The sequence below is a fragment of the Balaenoptera borealis genome (assembly GCF_965194805.1).
Source record: "Balaenoptera borealis genome assembly, chromosome: 7".
NCBI lineage: Eukaryota > Metazoa > Chordata > Mammalia > Artiodactyla > Balaenopteridae > Balaenoptera > Balaenoptera borealis.
In genome coordinates, this window is record NC_138864.1 from 83,355,674 (window position 1) to 83,373,152 (window position 17,479).

Genomic DNA, 17,479 nt, shown 5'->3' on the forward strand with positions numbered 1-17,479 from the left:
AATGGAAAAAACTGCCGTCCAAAAAATCCAGATGCACAGCTAAAAGCGATTGACTTGGTTGAATACTTTCTTTCAGATCAAGCTGCTTTGTGTCATGGAGACACACAGATTTCATTTAACGCCGTTGAGCTTCCAGAGTTCATTTCTAAAGCAGAGCCTTCCGCCACAGTGGGCAGGGCTGGTGCTCCCAAGGTGGGGCCTTCACCTGGCACGGCGCCCCCTTTGGTGGGGAAGCTGTCGCGTGCTGGGCACTCTGGCTGGGTCTTTTTGCCTTCGGGAGAGGCTGGAGGCCTTCTCAGGACTAGTGAGGGTGAAATGCACACAAGCTTTGGGTTTCTCTCAGTCAGGATGTGCCCCAGATCGGATGAGAAGGGAGTGTTACAGACCCAGGTGAAGGACTGCTGGAGATCGGTGGGGAAGCTTTTACCCTCTCCCTCTCCACTGAAGAGTGTATTTCTTCCCACTGGTATTCATCTGTTTTATATAAAGGAGCTTTGGATTTAGAAATAAGACCCAGGAAAGGGGTTGTAGCTGAAAGTATTTGTTGAAGTAACACATACCCAAATGCTACAAGGTTATCACGCAGGTAAGCTTGAGCACCTCATTCCCTGAAAATTTTTGATAATCTGATCAATCTGTGTAGCTCCTTTTTGTTTCTAGTTGGGGAAACCACAGAAGGAATATTTTTACCTTCACCTTAGAACAGCCTCATTCATGGCTTTGAATTCTTGCTTTACCTTGGCCAGCCCGTTGCCAGCCCCTACCCTGTGTAGTCTCTCCAGAAAGATAAGGACCTTTCTGTTGACAGCCTTCTGCTGCCTTTTGGGGCATCAGTCAAGCAGGGTCAGTTAACTTTGCTGGAGCCCACGCGTGCCTGCCTGCACGGGCCAGAGAACGGAGTCATCTTCTGGCCATCCTCGGCGATCCTGCCCGCAAGGCTCAGCGTGCCACAGTAGCACTCTCTACCTTTGGACGTTGCAATTTTGTAGACTGTGTGCTTTTCCTCCCCTTTCTGTTTGCCTTCTCCCCCCGTTTCTGTTTGCCTTCCCCCCACTGAAACAATCAATATCACAAAGTCCATGCCCTACCAAAGAAATCTGTTGTTGGATTTGACAAGAAAAAAATAATTATTCTTTTTCTTATTCACCATGTTACTCCTCCTCTTTTTTCTCTATCTCTTCATCACACGATCAACAAAATGTATGATCATCTGCTATTTGCCAAAGCACCGCCTTGGAGAGTAAGAGGCAGGGCAGGGTGCCTAGTCCTTGCGCTCAAGGAGCTGGCTTTCTGGTAGGAGACAGAGCCGCAAAAACGTACAGAGAAACTCCAGGTTACAAAACCGAGCATTTATTTTGGTCTAGACGCTCTGCTAGGTACAGTGCAAAGGAGTTCCATTCCCTGCTCTGCTTACTCCGATCTGCTGGTTCTCTGGGGAAGTGTTTCCTGACAGGATGTCAGTGAGTGTGCACCGACCACAGGGTGTTGGTTGTGGTCCCTTTACCTAGTTATGCAGAATCAGGTTACTACAGTGATGAGGAACCCAAGCTCTGGGGGCAGGCTGCCTGGATTCAAATCCCAGTTCTGTCACTTGCTGGCTGTGTGACCTCAGGCAAGTTACTTGACCTTGCTGTTTCTCAGTTTTTTCATTTGTAAAAGTAGGAAACAAATGATGATAGTTACCTTAGGATTGCTACGAAGATTAAATGACACGATTCTTGTTGGAGACTTAGTGCAGCGCACGGCACAGAGGATAAGCATTGAGTAAATGCTGGCATTGACACGGACGGGATGGGGACACTCGGCAAAATACTGTTGAGAAGTGAGCTCAGTAGTGAAAGCTTTCATAGGACCCTTAGGTTTTTGATGGAGGAAGAAAACAATTTGCTAAGTGATTTCAACACACGCTTAACAGAAGAGTCTGGCTAAGATAGGGATTTTAAAGGGGCAGTGTTGGGGTATTATTGCCAAAAGTTTATCGACACTGGTTTTGGCGAAATAATAATCATCCATTCAGTACCTGATCCATACAACTCACTGGGTTTGAGGCTAGTGCCACAAGGGGGACGAATGGATGCTCCTGTCCCCCAGAGGGACATACGACTAAAGAGCCTCTGGTGACAGGGTTATGGGTGATATTTATTTTCGCTTCTGAATTTTCTAAATTTTCCATGATGTCACAGAAAACATTTATAATCAGGAACTATGTTGTGTTTTTTTAAAAAAACTGCCTTATCTACTATGTGTCAGAAGGACTGGGAATATCAGATGTGAGTGGGCTCATCGAGGAACAAAGTGCTGGCAGTGGCTTCACGAGGAGGGGGGACTTGAAAGGGCGAGATCTGGACAATGTTGGAGCAGGAGGAGGGCCGGCCAAGAAGAAAGACCAGGAAGGCCCATCTTGGCCCCTTAGCTCAGAGAACCTTAGAGATGTCCCTGGGTGGGGCAAGGTGGCTTAGCCCTGGCCTGGCCGGCTCCCAGCCCGTGTTGTTCAGCCTTAGTGCCCCATCTTTAAAATGGGGGTCATACATGTTTCTCTGTCTTGTGGATGCATGGGGAGCTTCCAAATCAGAACACAGAGGGCTGTCAAAGCCCAGCCACCCCACTGAGGTTTGTTTCAATTTCCAGCTCATAACTGCTGTTAGGAAATGCTTGTTGGGTGGATATGCGGCTCCATGGAGGCAGTGGGGCAGCTTCCTTCCTGGACTGACCCATATTCTGCTCCACTCCAGGGGCCTCCTGGCTTCTACCTAGTTTTTTTTCCTTCCTACTGGAATGTCATATCCAAATGGTACATGTGTGCAAATGACAGCGCTGTCATTGCCATCTGTGAGCAGGAGGGTTTATCCATGTCCTGGCACCCGTAATGGCTTCGGAGACACCTGTCACTAGCCTTGATCAATGCGAATTGGAGAATCGTTGGAGTCCTACATTTTTTTTGTTTAAGTGGCCCTGGATTGACAGTTGCCAGTCATCACATGATTGAGTTAGATAATGAAATAGTGGTTATGGGTCTAAATAATGCTGGCCATGCCGTTCATTTTTTCCCTCCATGTTTTTATATCTTTTATTTAGTGATGATTAACAGTCCTTCCTCCCCTCCACCCCCCCCCCACTAGAAAACAGTTCACAAAAGAAGAGAGAACTTACCATTTCCAAGTTAGCTGCAAAACCAAAACTAATCTTTGCCTTTCAGTTCTCTCAAAGCTTTACTCTATTCTCCTGGAGTATTACTCCTCCTCTTACTAGCACTGTGGACATTAGGGTCATGAGGCACATCTTGCTATGACGATTTTCTGTGCTGTTTTGGTTGTTGTTCTTTTTTTTTTTTTTTTTAGATTGGGGTACAGTTGTTTTACAATGTTGTGTTATTTTCCCCTGTACAGCGAAGTGAAGTAGAGTTCCTGTGCTATACAGCAGGTTCTCATTGTTGCTTTGATGGCCCTACCTGGAGTGAGAGCCTGTGCTTCCCCAGGTTTTCTCACTCTGATTGACCCTGGTCCCCTGCCTGGGGTTGCTGTGTGACTCCATGTTTTTTTCTCTTGAGAAACAGAGATCCTTCCACCAGAAAAATTCCCTTAATTCTGTCTTACTGGCATGAGCAAGATTGGTTGTTGTTGGTTTTTTTTTGCCACTAGTGGCTGGAGAGCCAGGTATTATACCCCACAGGAAAACCCATTGTGACCCAGAAAAAGTTCAATTCTTGCTTCTACTCTTCTAGTCTGGTCAAGAGTCTGGAAGAAGAGAGAGAATCCACTTGTGGGAAGCTGCCCCAGTTGGTCAGAAAGTCTGGTAGGAAAGATTATGCACAAGTGTGGGTTTTAATAAAAACACATTGAGGGCTTCCCTGGTGGCGCAGTGGTTGAGAATCTGCCTGCCAATGCAGGGGACACGGGTTCGAGCCCTGGTCTGGGAAGATCCCACATGCCACGGAGCAACTAGGCCCGTGAGCCACAACTACTGAGCCTGCGCGTCTGGAGCCTGTGCTCCGCAACAAGAGAGGCCGCGATAGTGAGAGGCCCGCGCACCGCGATGAAGAGTGGCCCCCGCTTGCCACAACTAGAGAAAGCCCTCGCACAGAAACAAAGACCCAACACAGCCAAAAATAAATAAATAAATAATTCTTTAAAAAAAAAAAAAACACACATTGAATTAATACAGCATTGTAAATAAACTATACTTCAGTAAAAAATATTGATAAGAAAACAAAAAAAACCCCACTACATCCAAAAAAAAAACCAAAACAAAACCACACACACACACACACTGAATGTTGACAATTTAAGTTTATCATGGCATTTGTTTTTTGCTCATATGGTGAACATTCAAACCCTTGTCTTTTGTAGAACGTGTGATAGCCCCTAAAATAAGAGGGTACCTATTACTCTTGCTCATTTGGGTCTTACATCAGTCTTGCCACCTACCCCCCCACCTATTTTTTTTTTTCTCTCTATCATTGAAAAGACAGACTGACCAGGATCCCATCAGAGGTTTCTTGGTACCACCAGCATCATGGATCATTAAGATAAATCGTGACCAATTCCCCAAATACTTTAGGGTCTCAATACTCAGAGTGTGGTTTCTGGACCAGCAGTATCCCCGTCACCAGGGAGCTTGTTAGGAAAGCAGAATCTCAGATCCCACCTGAGACCCACTGACTCAGAATCTACATTTTAGGTAGATCCTGGGTGAGTCATACACAGCAAAGTGTGAGAAATGCTGCTTCAAAGAATCCTCTGGAGGGAGCTTACAGGAACCTCTAAAGCCACAGGGCACTTACTGGAAGCCCCAAAAGCCTAGCTGGTTGCCTGTGCTCTCTAGGGCCTAGATACTATCTCCCTTTCTTTTATAAAGACACTCTAGCCCAAGTGTTTGAGTGAGTGCCACCTTCAGAGACAGCAGATGCTAAGTGCCAACTGAATAGAGCCTCAACTAGTTTATAACACTTTCAAAAAGACCTGGAGTTAGTCCTACAGAAAACTGATACTCTCTTGGGTCTGAAGAGCTTTAATTCTCAAGGGTTGGCGTCTCTACCCACCAGGTACAACCCTGTTAGGATGGGTGGGCCCCAGTAGTTCTTATGTGATCAGAGACTGTTCTGAAGAAGCAAGACCCTGGGAATGCCAACACTGTTGTCCAGAGTGATCATAAAGATTTTTTTCCCGTCAACTGAAAAAAAAATTTACTGAAGTAAGAACGAATGACTCTAAGTTTCAGGAGCAATTTAAATATACTTGACAGGATTTCTTGGCCTGTCTCCTTTCCGTTATAAGAGCGTGTGGGTGCAGTAAAAGCAAGGACTCAGGATTCTTCCCAGTCTGTTTATACTCCTGTTTCTGATATGAATTCTTGACTGTTAAAAATTTGGATCCAGAAATTAAATTTTTTTTTTCCAATCTGGCTATTCAATCTATTCTTTTTTTTCCGCTCCAGTTTTATTGCGATATAATTGACATACAGCACTGTATAAGCTTATGGCATAATAATTTGACTAACATACATCATGAAATGATGATCACAGTAAGTTTAGTGAATATCCATGGTCTTATATAGATACAAAATTAAAGAAATAGGGAAAAAAACACCTTTTTTTCCTTGTGATGAGAACTCTTAGGATTTACTCTCAACAACTTTTTTTTTTTTGGCTGCGTTGGGTCTTTGTTGCTACGTGCAGGCTTTCTCTAGTTGTGGTGAGCAGGGGCTACTCTTCGTTGCAGTGCACGGGCTTCTTATTGCGGTGGCTTCTCTTGTTGCAGAGCACGGGCTCTAGGCACATGGGCTTCAGTAGTTGTGGCACGTGGGCTCAGTAGTTGTGGCTCACGGGCTCAGTAGTTGTGGCACACAGGCTTAGTTGCTCCATGGCATGTGGGATCTTCCTGGACCAGGGCTGGAACCTATGGCCCCTGCATTGGCAGGCAGATTCTTAACCACTGTGCCACCAGGGAAGCCCCTCTTAACAACTTTCTTATACAGCATACAGCAATGTTAATTATATTTATCATGATGTAAATTATATCCCTAGTACTTATTTAAGTTATAACTGGAAGTTAGTACTTTTTTGACTGCCTTCAGCCAATTTACCCTCCCCTCACCCCTGCCTCTGGTAACCCAGAAGTTAGACTTACCTACCATAAATGAGAATGGAGACAGAGGTGGGAATGCTAGATTATTACATATCTGTATGATTTCCTTTGGAATCCCAGGCAAATTCTAGCTCTTGTGCTTTTTCTGTTTTCCTCCTCATGCTTCCAAATTGTACATACTCATAAATGTTGATATTAACATTGCATATTGAATTTTTTAAAGTGTATTACCGAGTAGAAAACACTGAAGGCTCCAGCTATAGGAGCAGCATGTACAGCTGGAAGGATATCTCCCAGGTAGCCTGGCGGTTAGGCGTGTAATGTCTACAACCTGCTGGCCTGGGTTTGAATCCTGCTCTGATGCTTACTGGGCAACTCTGGGCAGATTTACTCAACATCATCAGATCTTCTTTGTTAAAGGGAGATAATAATAGTACCTAACCCATAGGGTTATTATGAGGACCAAAGGAATTAATGTACAGAAAAGCTGCTTATACAGTGCCTAGCAGATAGTAACTTAACCAATATAAACTATTATTATTGAATCCGAAGTGTGCCAAAATTGGTTGGTTCAATGGAATGTAAGCCTGAGAATCTAATGCAGAGGCTGATAGAACTGAGTTTCTTAGTTCTCTTCCTACTTCCTACAGTACTAATTAACAATGAGGCAGTCCAGAAGCAAGCCCAGCAGAAGAGAGAGGAAGCAGCAGGGTCTGGAGACAGTCTACTGATGCAGCAGTAACTCCCCTTGAATAATTGAACTGGCTGTGCTTTAAAATGAGAAGCAAGATAATATAATGTAATTAGATAATTCACATAAGACTCTACAGTTTGCAGACCATGGCCCCATGCACTTTCTCATTGAATCTCCATAGTTTCTCTGGAGTAGAGCAGGTGTCATGGTTCCCACTTTACAGAGAAGGACACTGAGGCTCAGCAAAGGCAGTGGTCCCCAACTAGAGCCCTGGCTTCCCGATGCGAGGTCCAGTGCCATTTCCACACAGCCTCTCAACAAATCTTCAGATTCTCCGCTAAGGTGCCTTAAACGTCCTGACAGCCATTGAGAGCTGCTTCTCTTCTCTCTCCCTCCTTTAAGGACAGGGGGAGAGCAGCTCTCAAATTAGCATCTGAAGATTTCCTGCCAAAGGGAAGGGCCTCCCATGTGGCTGATGCTACAGACCTAGAACTATGTGCTTTGGATTCACATCAAGGTAAGGTACAGAGCTAGGAAGAGGAGAGAGGGGAAGGGTTTCACGCTTGGCTTGCTGGAACCTCTTCTACCAAGCCACCCTAAGCTGAGGAGAGGGTGGGTGTTAAGGGGTACCTACAGTTTGAGTCCATGTGAATTATCTAAACGTATTATGAAAAAGAATAATCAATGGTATGTCACTTTAGGACAAGATGGCAAATATGTGGATGCATGCCTCAACTGCGCCCCCTGTACCCATGACAGCCATTGCTAACTGACCAGGATCTTTCCCACTGAGCCTCAGAATCCTCCTGAACCCAAGGCTCCAGGCATCCAGTCAGATTTGTTAACTGAGAAGGAACCCATTGACCATTCCTCTTTGAAGGAGCATCCCTTCAGTGCAATGAGGAGTTACATTTACTATTGAATTAATGCATCTTCTTTTGGCATTTAGGTGATTCTGGAGTTCTTGGTAGTGGCAAAAATATATTTTATCAACTATTTAAATGTTACCACTCTTCTGATACTTTCACCTTGCTGTGTCATCTAGCAGCTCTTGAAATAAACTTGAACACCAAAATATTAGTCATCTGTGTTCATTGTAACCAGCCATTTTTTTCCCTCTTTAGAGGCAAACTTTACATTTTATTCCACCCACTAAGATATGGAAGGGAGACAGTAGTAGGGGAAAGGGGCTTTTCCCTTCTCCCCAGCACACACGAGATTGGTGCAGACTATGCGATTGGTGCAGACTATGCGAACAAGCTGAGATGTGCCCCTCCTGCCCCTCCCCCCAGTCAGCAGTGTCTCTGAGACAGCTGTGGCCCTGAGCTCTAAGGGGAAGGCACGTGCCTGCAGTTGGCCCTGGTGCCTTGGCAGGCCACGTGCATCATATGACCCATAATGCCTGGCAGATGATTTTGTCCTGAGCGTGTTCAGAGGGCTCTCTGAGACCTGCAAGAGTTGTGGTCTGAGAACTTCAGAGTAAAGGTGTTATTTTGATCAGGACTCTGCTTACCCTTTCCTCCTGTAAGCCTTTGGGAGGGAATGGAAAGTCGGGGGGTGGGTGGCAGGGCCCTGGGAAGCAATGCAGAGTAAATGGAATGGTCCATCTCACTTTGTCCTAATGCAGTTAGTGTTTGGATCATAGGGCCATTCAGTGAAGTTGCCTCAAAATGGTCAACCAAGGGGCTACCATGTGAGAAAGCTTCATCAAAATGCTGTGGGTCGGCATCCCTGTGATGGCAGACAAGGCCAAGAGGCCTGCAGCCTTGGCTTCCTGCCAGCACCAGAGCGTTCATCCATATTGATCAGGCCCAGCAAAGGGCACTCACGGTTTCTATCCCAGGACCAGACAGTGTTCTAAGAAAACGTTTACTGTGTATTTATTGTGAATTTCCCTGATGATAATTATAGAGCATTTGGAAAATACAAAACGATAAAAAGGAAAAAATTTACCCATAATCACATTGCCTAAAAAAGTACTCTTAAAATTTGGATATATTTCATTGAAGTCTTTTTTTCTATGCATTTGTGTATACTTTTTAAAAAATTTGTATCATAATGAAAATGCAATTTTTATCACGTTCTTTTTACACACATGAGCACATTTTTTATATCATTAAATTCAAAAATAGTATTTTAAGTGGATATATAAGATTCCATTTTATGGATGTACCATAATTTATTTAACTGTTTTGTTGAACATTTCAGTAGTCTCTATATTTTTATATGTGTGTTACGCATAATAGCAGCATGCATTTTTAGAGAAGAAGGTGTAGAGGAGAATAGATTTTTAACATCTTGATGAGATAGTCAGCACTGTTCATTGTACCACTGCTGACAGCCCAGATATGTGTGTGTGTGCATAGATGTTATGTCTTTGTGTATACATGGATGATACTTAAAAGTAGAGAATCTCCAGGCTCTCCAGTAAAACCTAGTCCTTTGGGCACCAATCCATTGTACGATTGACACTTCCATCTAATAAGCTTATGAAAATAATTATAGATGTAGCTGACTCCCATGAGAAATCCATAGCTACTGTGCTAATTCCTGTTAAGTGCTGTTGAAATTTTTTTATTGAAGTATAGTTGATTTACAATATTATATTAATTTCAAGTGTATAACATAGTGATTCAGTATTTTTATAGATTATACTCCATTTAAAGTTATTACAGAACAGTGGCTATATTACCCTGTGCTATACAATATATTCTTGTTGCTTATTTATTTTACACATAGTAGTTTGTATCTTTGAGTCCCCTACCCTTATCCCTATTTTGCCCCTCCCTCCTTCCCTCTCCCCACTGGTCACCACGAGTTTGTTCTATATATCTGTGAGTCTTTTTCTGTTTTGTTATATGCATTCATTTGTTTTATTTTTTAGATTCCACATATAAGTAATAACAGAGTATTTATCTTTGTCTGACTTATTTCACTAAGCATAATACTCTCTAGGTCCATCCACGTTGTTGCAAATGGCAGAATTTCATTCTTTTTTACGGCTAATAATCCAGTGTGTGTGTGTGTGTGTGTGTGTGTGTGTGTGTGTGTGGTGTGTAACTCACATCTTCTTTATCTAGTCATCTGTTGATGGAAACTTAGTTTACTTCCATATCTTGGCTATTGTAAATAATGCTGCTATGAACATTGGGGGTACATGTATCTTTTTGAATTAGTGTTCTTGTTTTCTTGAGATATATACCCAGGAGCAGAATTGCCGGGTCATATGGTAGTTCTGTTTTTAATTTTTTGAGGAACCTCCATACTGTTTTCCATAGTGGCTACACCAATTAACAGTCCCACCAACAGTGTAGGAGGGCTCCCTTTTCTCCACACCCTCTCCAACATTTACTGTTCATAGACTTTTTGGTAATAGCTATTCTGAAGTTTGAGGTGATATCTCATTGTGGTTTTGATCTGCATTTCTCTCATATTAGTGATGTTGAGCATCTTTTCATGTGCCTGTTGGCCATCTGTATTTCTTCTTTGGAAAGATGTCTATTCAGGTCTTCTGCCTGTTTTTTGATTGGGTGGTTTTTTTGATATTGAGTTGTATGAGTTGTTTATATATTTTGGATATTAACCCCTTATCAGTCATATCATTTGCAAATATTTCTCCTGTTCAGTAGGTTGTCTTTTCATTTTGTCAGTGATTTCCTTTTCTGTGAAAAAGCTTTTAGTTCCATTAGGTCCCATTTGTTTATTTTTGCTTTTCTTTCTTTTGCCTTAGGAGACATATCCAAAAAAATATTGCTACGATTTATGCCAAAGAGTGTCCTGTCTGTGTTCTCTCCTAGGAGTTTTATGGTTTCTGGTCTTAAATTTAGGTCTTTAATCCATTTTGAGTTTATTTTTGTATATGGTATGAGGAAGTGTTCTAATCTCATTCTTTTACATGGAGCTGTCTAGTTTTCCTAGCACCACTTATTGAATAGATTGTCTTTTCTCCACAGTATATTCTTGCCCCCTTTGTTGAATTTGGATCAGATGCCTTTGGTTGTCTTCCTGCCTGTGGGCCATTTGGCACTCACAGCTGCTTCTCTTCTCTCCCCTGTAGTTACTGGGGCTTCCGGATGCAGATGACGACGCATTTGAAGAGTACAGTGCGGATGTGGAAGAGGAGGAGCCAGAGGCGGACCACCCCCAAATGGGGGTCAGTCAGCAGTAGACTTCCAAGGGCTCCCACCTGAGAAGGAGAGTGGGCCCTGTGGTACCCGAGGTGGGGTCACAAGCTCCTGGGTTAGCATTTTGCAATAGCACTTCGAAACAGGACGTCTGACTCCCAGCATCCAAATTAAAATGAAATACCTTTTTAACGACCACACGATATCTGGGATGAGCTTTGCTCAGAAGTGACCTGAATTTTACTCCCGTTTCAGTGGGTCTCTATGGAGTTGTCTCGGTAGCCTTTGCCATTTTGAATTTAGAGTCCATTTTGCGGCTGACTGTTCTCTCTTGAGTTTATGTTGGAGAACTAACATTTGCTGACTCAAAAGTAGAGAACTCTGAATGTATTAAGGATATGTTTTGAGTCATCACAGGTGACATTATTGAGAGAAAGCATGGCAGAGAAGAAATGCAGTCTGCACTTTTTTATGTACCTTTTAAGTGTATGAAAATGGAAGGTTTTGCTTATAAAGCATGAGTTTTAATATCTAGTCATTAAACTGCACAAGTGCAAATACAAGGGCAGAAAAGGAGAATTACTTAGTTTTGGATTAAGAGGGTAAGAGAGGCAAAGAAGCCTTTGTTTAAGTGTTCTGCCATTACTGAGTTACCTAGATATATAGCAACTGGTTCATGGTTAGGAAGAAACATTATTTGCATGTTCAGTTATTTTAAAACATGCTGATTCCAAAGCCACTTTTAAAGTCTAATAGTGGAGAATATAAATGGGGTGACATAAATTATTGATTTCTTTAAAATGTCTATAAGCCACCCCACATATGAAATGAAACATTTACCTTCTCTCTTTATAACAAGATGGCAACTTGTTAAATCATGAAAACATCCCAAATCCAAGTGCCACTTAAACTTTGAAGCCATAGATGAATTTAATAGGAAAATAAACCAGGATAAATTTTTTTAAAATATGATGGAATCCTTCTTTACTTTCTTAATCTGACTTTTATTCTTCAAAAAAAAGTCAAGAAAGGATCCCACTGTATAATTTATTTAAAAATTGTAATCAAGTGCTTTGAGGAACCTAACTGCAGTGAAGTTTTAAAGTGGTATGAAGGTGGGAATCTTTTAATCGTGGGTTAGCTTGGTTCAGAAGGGAAGTTTTAATGATCAAATATTCAGACAACTCACAGAAACAACTACTATCATAACTGGAAACACTGCTGTCATCATTTAGCAACACACACTGAGGGGGAAAATTCTTTGCAATGCTAACATGGAATTATTTAAAACATTCATTTTGCTTAGACCCTTCTGCATCTCTGGTTCTAATAAAAGATGCAGAATGCCTCTTTTACAACACTTGACTAAACATAACATCTGGGGTGGAATTGTTTTTAACATGCACACACATGCCTGTTGGGTTGTCAAAATTTTAGATTAAAAAAAATAAAGCAGCAGAGGCCACAGAGTTTATGGGAGTCTTGTATATCTTCCAGGCATGTTGGTGTAAACCTGATTATCTCAACATTTTCTGTTTAATTGATTGGTGCCGTGAGGAGTACAGCTGCTCGTGGTAAAACGGTGTCCTACAGTTTTAAGTCATCGGGTAAAATAATTTCGTGGTTTCCATCCGTGCTTCAGTACCCATGTTTTTTTCGTTTCTTGGAAAAACATATTAAAGGTTAACTTCAAGTGAAATGAATTTCCTTTGGAGTAGCCTGTTAACAAAACAAACCTTGGGGTTTTATCCAGTGGGGCAAGCGGATTCCGTGCTTTGCTCCCTTGCCTGTGTTCTGATTGGCTCTGAACGTGAGCACAGGTGATTGGGAGCTATGCCTCCCGTAGGTAGAGCCCACGTCTGTAAGCTCCGTGTTCACACAGTAGTCTGAAAGAATGACTTCTGCCACCGAAATGAAGAAGCTTGACTGGCTTGCTCCATTCAAAGGTAAACTGGAATTTTGTACGTAGAGGCTTAAAATCTAAATTTACATACGTTTGAAAATGGAATGGACATATAAAATGTATTTTATGAAAAAAGTGTTTAGGCTTTGACCAAATGCATTGTGGTATTATTATGTGAATGTTTTCTGTTTATAAAAATTGAGCTGAGACAGACTCAGCCATTCAGTGGGCCGGGGAGAAATCTGGCCTTTGTTCTGCCCCAGGGGTAGGAAAGAACATCGCTGTGTGTTACTTATTTTCAAGGCAAAACCCCAAAGGGCCTTGCGAATCGGATTGTTTCCTCTAAAGCTTCGTTTTCTCTGATTGTGCGCATCCCGGCCAGCGCATGCTGACACACATGCACACGTACACACTCACCTGCGCTGTGGATTCTCTGTTTGGGTCGTGGGCGGCATCAGAGCTGGCTCAGTGCAGAGCTTCACCTGGCCGCTCAGGGACGCAGGCAGCCTGTGGTTCTCGTTATGGAAGTGGTTCCCTGGCTAGACGAGTTCCGACTCTCACAAACATGTAAACGCACCTACAGAGAGGCAGTGTGGTGCCACAGGAGAAGCGTAGACCCAGGAGTTAGGAGAGAGACCCGGGTTTAGTCCTGGCTCTGCCAGTGACCACGTACGTGCCCTTGGACAGGTCACTTAACTCGCCTGAAGAAAGGGGTGTTGGCCCTTCCTGCTTGAACCACTGTCCTTCCTTAACTGCCTTACTATGTGTGTGTGTATGAAGAGCAGCAATCAAGGAAACTTTTCGAGAAATGCGAAGGAAATGCATTTTGAATCTTGCTGTCCTTAGGATCCTGGCCACAGGATGACCTTAGAACATGTTTGTGTTGGTCTTTGAGTGTTGAAACCCCCTCGGGTCTGATGCTGAGGGGCTGATGAGATTCTGTCCTTAGATGAGAGGGTAAAGGGGGGCCCCGGAGATATGGAAAGCATATCAATACTTGTCCCAGTTGGCTGCTGTGCCATGGAAGGTGTGGATTTGCCTGTGCTCTGACAGACTGGGGCTTTGGAAGTAGGGTAAGTTTAACTTAACTGAGACGGGGAATTCGCATGAAGAATAGCTGGAAGAGAGTGAGAGATGAGTACTTTGTTGCCGTGTCATCCAGTAGAGAGAAAGAGAAGTAACAGAGAGAAAGTGACTGAGTGTGAGTGTGTGTGTGTGTGTGTGTGTGTGTGTGAATAGGGGAATGGTTGATTGCTTGTTGATCACTGTGGGCTAGCTGTGAAGTCATGCCTGTGATAATGTTCCAAAACCTTGGTCCCAGGTTTGAGTGAATCACAGAGACATTTTTCTAGTGGCTACCTGGTGACTTTCCCTGCCTGATAATCATACCAAGGAGACTTCGGGGAGTCGGAGAGCAGATTCTGGAGGGAGGTGAGACCCCACAGTATACCTGCCAACACCATGGACACTACGGTGTCCACTCAAGTCTCCCAGGCTCCCAGCAACACAGTGCTTTTTTTCCCCATGCCTAGAACATGAAAAGTCTCTAATTTAGGAATTCTCCTTGTGTCCTGGTGCCAGAATTGAGGTTTCCAGTGTCCTTAAGTGAAAACCCCTCTCCTCTCGTAGTCACTGTGTTTCCACATAGGAGCAGAAACCTTTCCCTAGCACAAGTACATGTCTAAATATTGCTTCTGTTTCATAAGAGCACAAAGTATGGACCTAGGAGAGCTGTGATACTAGAGCATCATTGGAATTTATATTTTAGGAATCTGCCTCATATTAAAATAATACAAGTTGGGAAGCTGTGGTATGAACAGATCTTATTTCTCCTGGTTTGTGAGACACATAGGAATAGGCAGGACTTAACCTGGGGTAGGAGTAGATGAGTAAGGTAGAATGGGAGAGTTAGGGTCTGATTTTTTTACATAAATATAAAGGCAAGAGGCAGTTATCATATAAAATACAAGAGAACTGTTGTCCTGGCTATCTCACCAGGATCCTGCTTTCCTCAAAGGGACTGCTTGCATGTTGAGAGGCAAGGCCTCTGTCGGGGGTGGCTTTGTGGCTTTAAAAATGCCCCCCAGCCAAGGAGACAATGGGTGTCTTGCAAATCTGGTGGAGTTCTGTTCCTCACTAAACCAGCTGCCAGAGAAGCCTGTATTTCCAAAGTGCTGACAGATCTGAAAGGGGCTCCAATCACCTGGCAGGCAGAACGGGAACCAAACTTGACCTCGCTGTCAGCTGCAGAGGAGGCTGCAGATCAGGAATGCCCCAGCCGGCCAGAGGGCAGAGCCCACCTACCCCACCACGCTTCCAGGTTGTAAAAGAGCACAATTAAAACTCAAGTGGATCACAGATCCCTCTTCCCTCTAGTGAGTGTTAACTCCAAAGAGATGTCATTGCCTGATTGCTTAGTCTTCAGATGATCAGAGAAGCCTCAAATTTTTTTGAATTAAAAACTAATCCTCTTCCATAAAGACACAAGCAGTTATCTTGGTTTGGTGATACCAGGTATGGCATGAAAGGCTGAAGTCTTTTAGATTTTATACAGAATAATTCTCAGACGTGCCAGAATGCCGGTAGCCACTGGTATCCGTGGCAACGTGGTGTCCATGGTAAAATATCTATAGCTCGTGTTCATTGGGCAAATTGTTAAATAATGTGTTGTCTTTGGTATTTTTATTTAAATTTGGATTACAAAAATAGAGGACCTATGAGCATTTCATGTTGTAGAAAGTCTACTTAAAGCACGGTATGGCTGAATAGGCCCAAGTAGTTAAAATCAGGCACCAGGCCACATACAAATAAACATTTAATTTTCTGAGAACTGTGTATTCAAGTTATTCAGTACCACAGAGAGAGCTGACAGTCTGTTCCTTGTAAAACTGCCTTTGCCTGTTTTTTTTTCTTTTTTGTTTCTTCAGATTCATTTTTTACTTTAAGTACCTTCTGATAGCTAGGCAGATAAGATACAGAGCAGTACTCTGTACAAATGTCAGCTTTTGAGAGGAGAAAGTAAGTCATCAGTTCTAGGGAAAACCTGAAACTATCTGTGAACCAGTCTTAATTTGTGTAAGAGAGCAAAGTTTAGTATCTACATAAGAAGCAAAAGCAAGGAATGGTTTGGGGGTTTTGTTTTTTAGGTGAGAAATGTTTCATGCAGGGTGTCTCTGCTTTCTTTGCCTTTATATTTCCTTTCAAAGAAATCTCTTGTAAATGACAAAACTGTGAAATGGGTTGCCAAAAATCGTTGCCCTTCATTAGATGCTTCAGCAGTGTAAACGCGAAATTGAACCCTGTGCACACCTGCTCCTTCCTCTCTCCGCTGAGGGTGAGGATCTCATCCAGCGATGTAATTACCATACGCTTGCTATTAAAGAGCCTTCCGAACTCCGCTGCTATTTGCCTCTTGTTTACTTTCTCCACCACGTTTGGTCCTAAAGGACGCCTAACTTGCTATAAAGGAGGACCGGGAATAGGGACCATCAGCCAGCTTTGTGGTTACTGATGTTGGAGCCTGGCTGTGGGGGGGTGGGGGGGGGCAGGGGGATGGGGAGGGAGGAGTGATTACAAGAACCACTGATATGATTCAGATGTTAATAATTGATGTATTTGGAGACATTAATCTATCCTGATACTGTACCTGGTGTTTAGTAATTTTCCACTCTTCCTTCGAACTTTAGATTTTTTCCCGTCCTAGTTAGGAATCCTTCATGGCACCAATTAGAAACCTGTGGTCGTTCTACGATGACATGACACCATTTCCCATTACTTTCCGCCCAATTGTTATTCAGAAACAATGGCATTTAAAAAATAAGTCTGGAGGTTGGTGCTAAGTCCCATTATTTGATCAAGAGCAATTTTCTTTCCCCAAATGAATAGGTCTCCAAAGATTGTTAAATTAGATTTGCAAGTGCCTTAATAGGCACAGCCTAGAGGCTCTTGTGTGTGTTTCAGGTAACTTAATTCGTGCTTCCTTGTTTTCGACATAGGTGTTGTCAGAGATTGTACTGAGTGGTCGGCTGTGTGCAAGCATTCCAGACCTCACTCAGTGTAAGATTCTGGCCTCAGCGGGCAGTGACATGGTCTTCCCCAGACAAAGGCTTTCTTACAAGAGAGCTCCTTTGTTACTGTTAGTTGAGCGCTCTCACAGATAGACTTTTTTTTTTTTTTTAACTTTGTATTTTATATTGGAGTATAGTTGATTAACAGTGTTGTGTTAGTTTCTGTTGTACACACTGCTGTATTTAAAATGGATAACCAACAAGGACTTACTGTATAGCACAGGGAGCTCTGCTCAACATTATGTAACAACCTAAATGGGCAAAGAATTTGAAACAGATAGACTTTTAAAAATGTAAGCTGGCTCCTCTATCTGAGTGCAGGGACTGGTATTGGAAAGAGCCACTTTCCCCTTTGCAGTGAATCTTTCTCAAATTGGTTCCCGGGCTTCAAGGTTCTAGCCCAGTCTCCTCCCTGACTGGCTGTGTGATCACAGGCTTGTCACCAGCTCCCCCTCGCCCCCTGCCCCATCTTTGTTTCCTCATCTGTAAAAATAAGAGTGTGGACTCATTTCCAAGTTCCCTCCAGGCACTAGCATTGTAGGAATGTATCTTGGCTAGTGAGATTAGGGCAGGTGGGAAGCAAAGTTTATAAGGAAAATACTGTCTCA

At 43.0% G+C, this 17,479-nt stretch overlaps 1 protein-coding gene and 1 long non-coding RNA gene across 4 annotated transcripts in view; one reads left to right on the forward strand and one right to left on the reverse strand.

The window, feature by feature from the left end:
- MTURN (maturin, neural progenitor differentiation regulator homolog) overlaps positions 1–16,200 on the forward strand; it is a 29,817-nt gene extending 13,617 nt beyond the window's left edge. For 2 of the 3 annotated variants that reach the window (XM_082398048.1, XM_082398046.1), the window contains 2 exons: positions 10,835–10,930; positions 12,399–16,200. In XM_082398048.1, coding sequence (XP_082254174.1) covers positions 10,835–10,930; positions 12,399–12,479 — 177 coding nt within the window. In that variant the 3' untranslated portion in view covers positions 12,480–16,200. Of the gene's footprint in view, positions 1–10,834 lie in introns of all 3 variants that reach the window. The other variant, XM_082398047.1, reaches the window with a different exon arrangement.
- On the reverse strand, positions 3,317–10,827 carry LOC309631553. The gene is made up of 2 exons (XR_014246352.1): positions 4,160–10,827; positions 3,317–3,847 (listed from the first exon to the last, which is right to left on the reverse strand). It is a non-coding gene; the product is annotated as an uncharacterized lncRNA (long non-coding RNA).
- Positions 16,201–17,479: the final 1,279 nt, after the last annotated feature.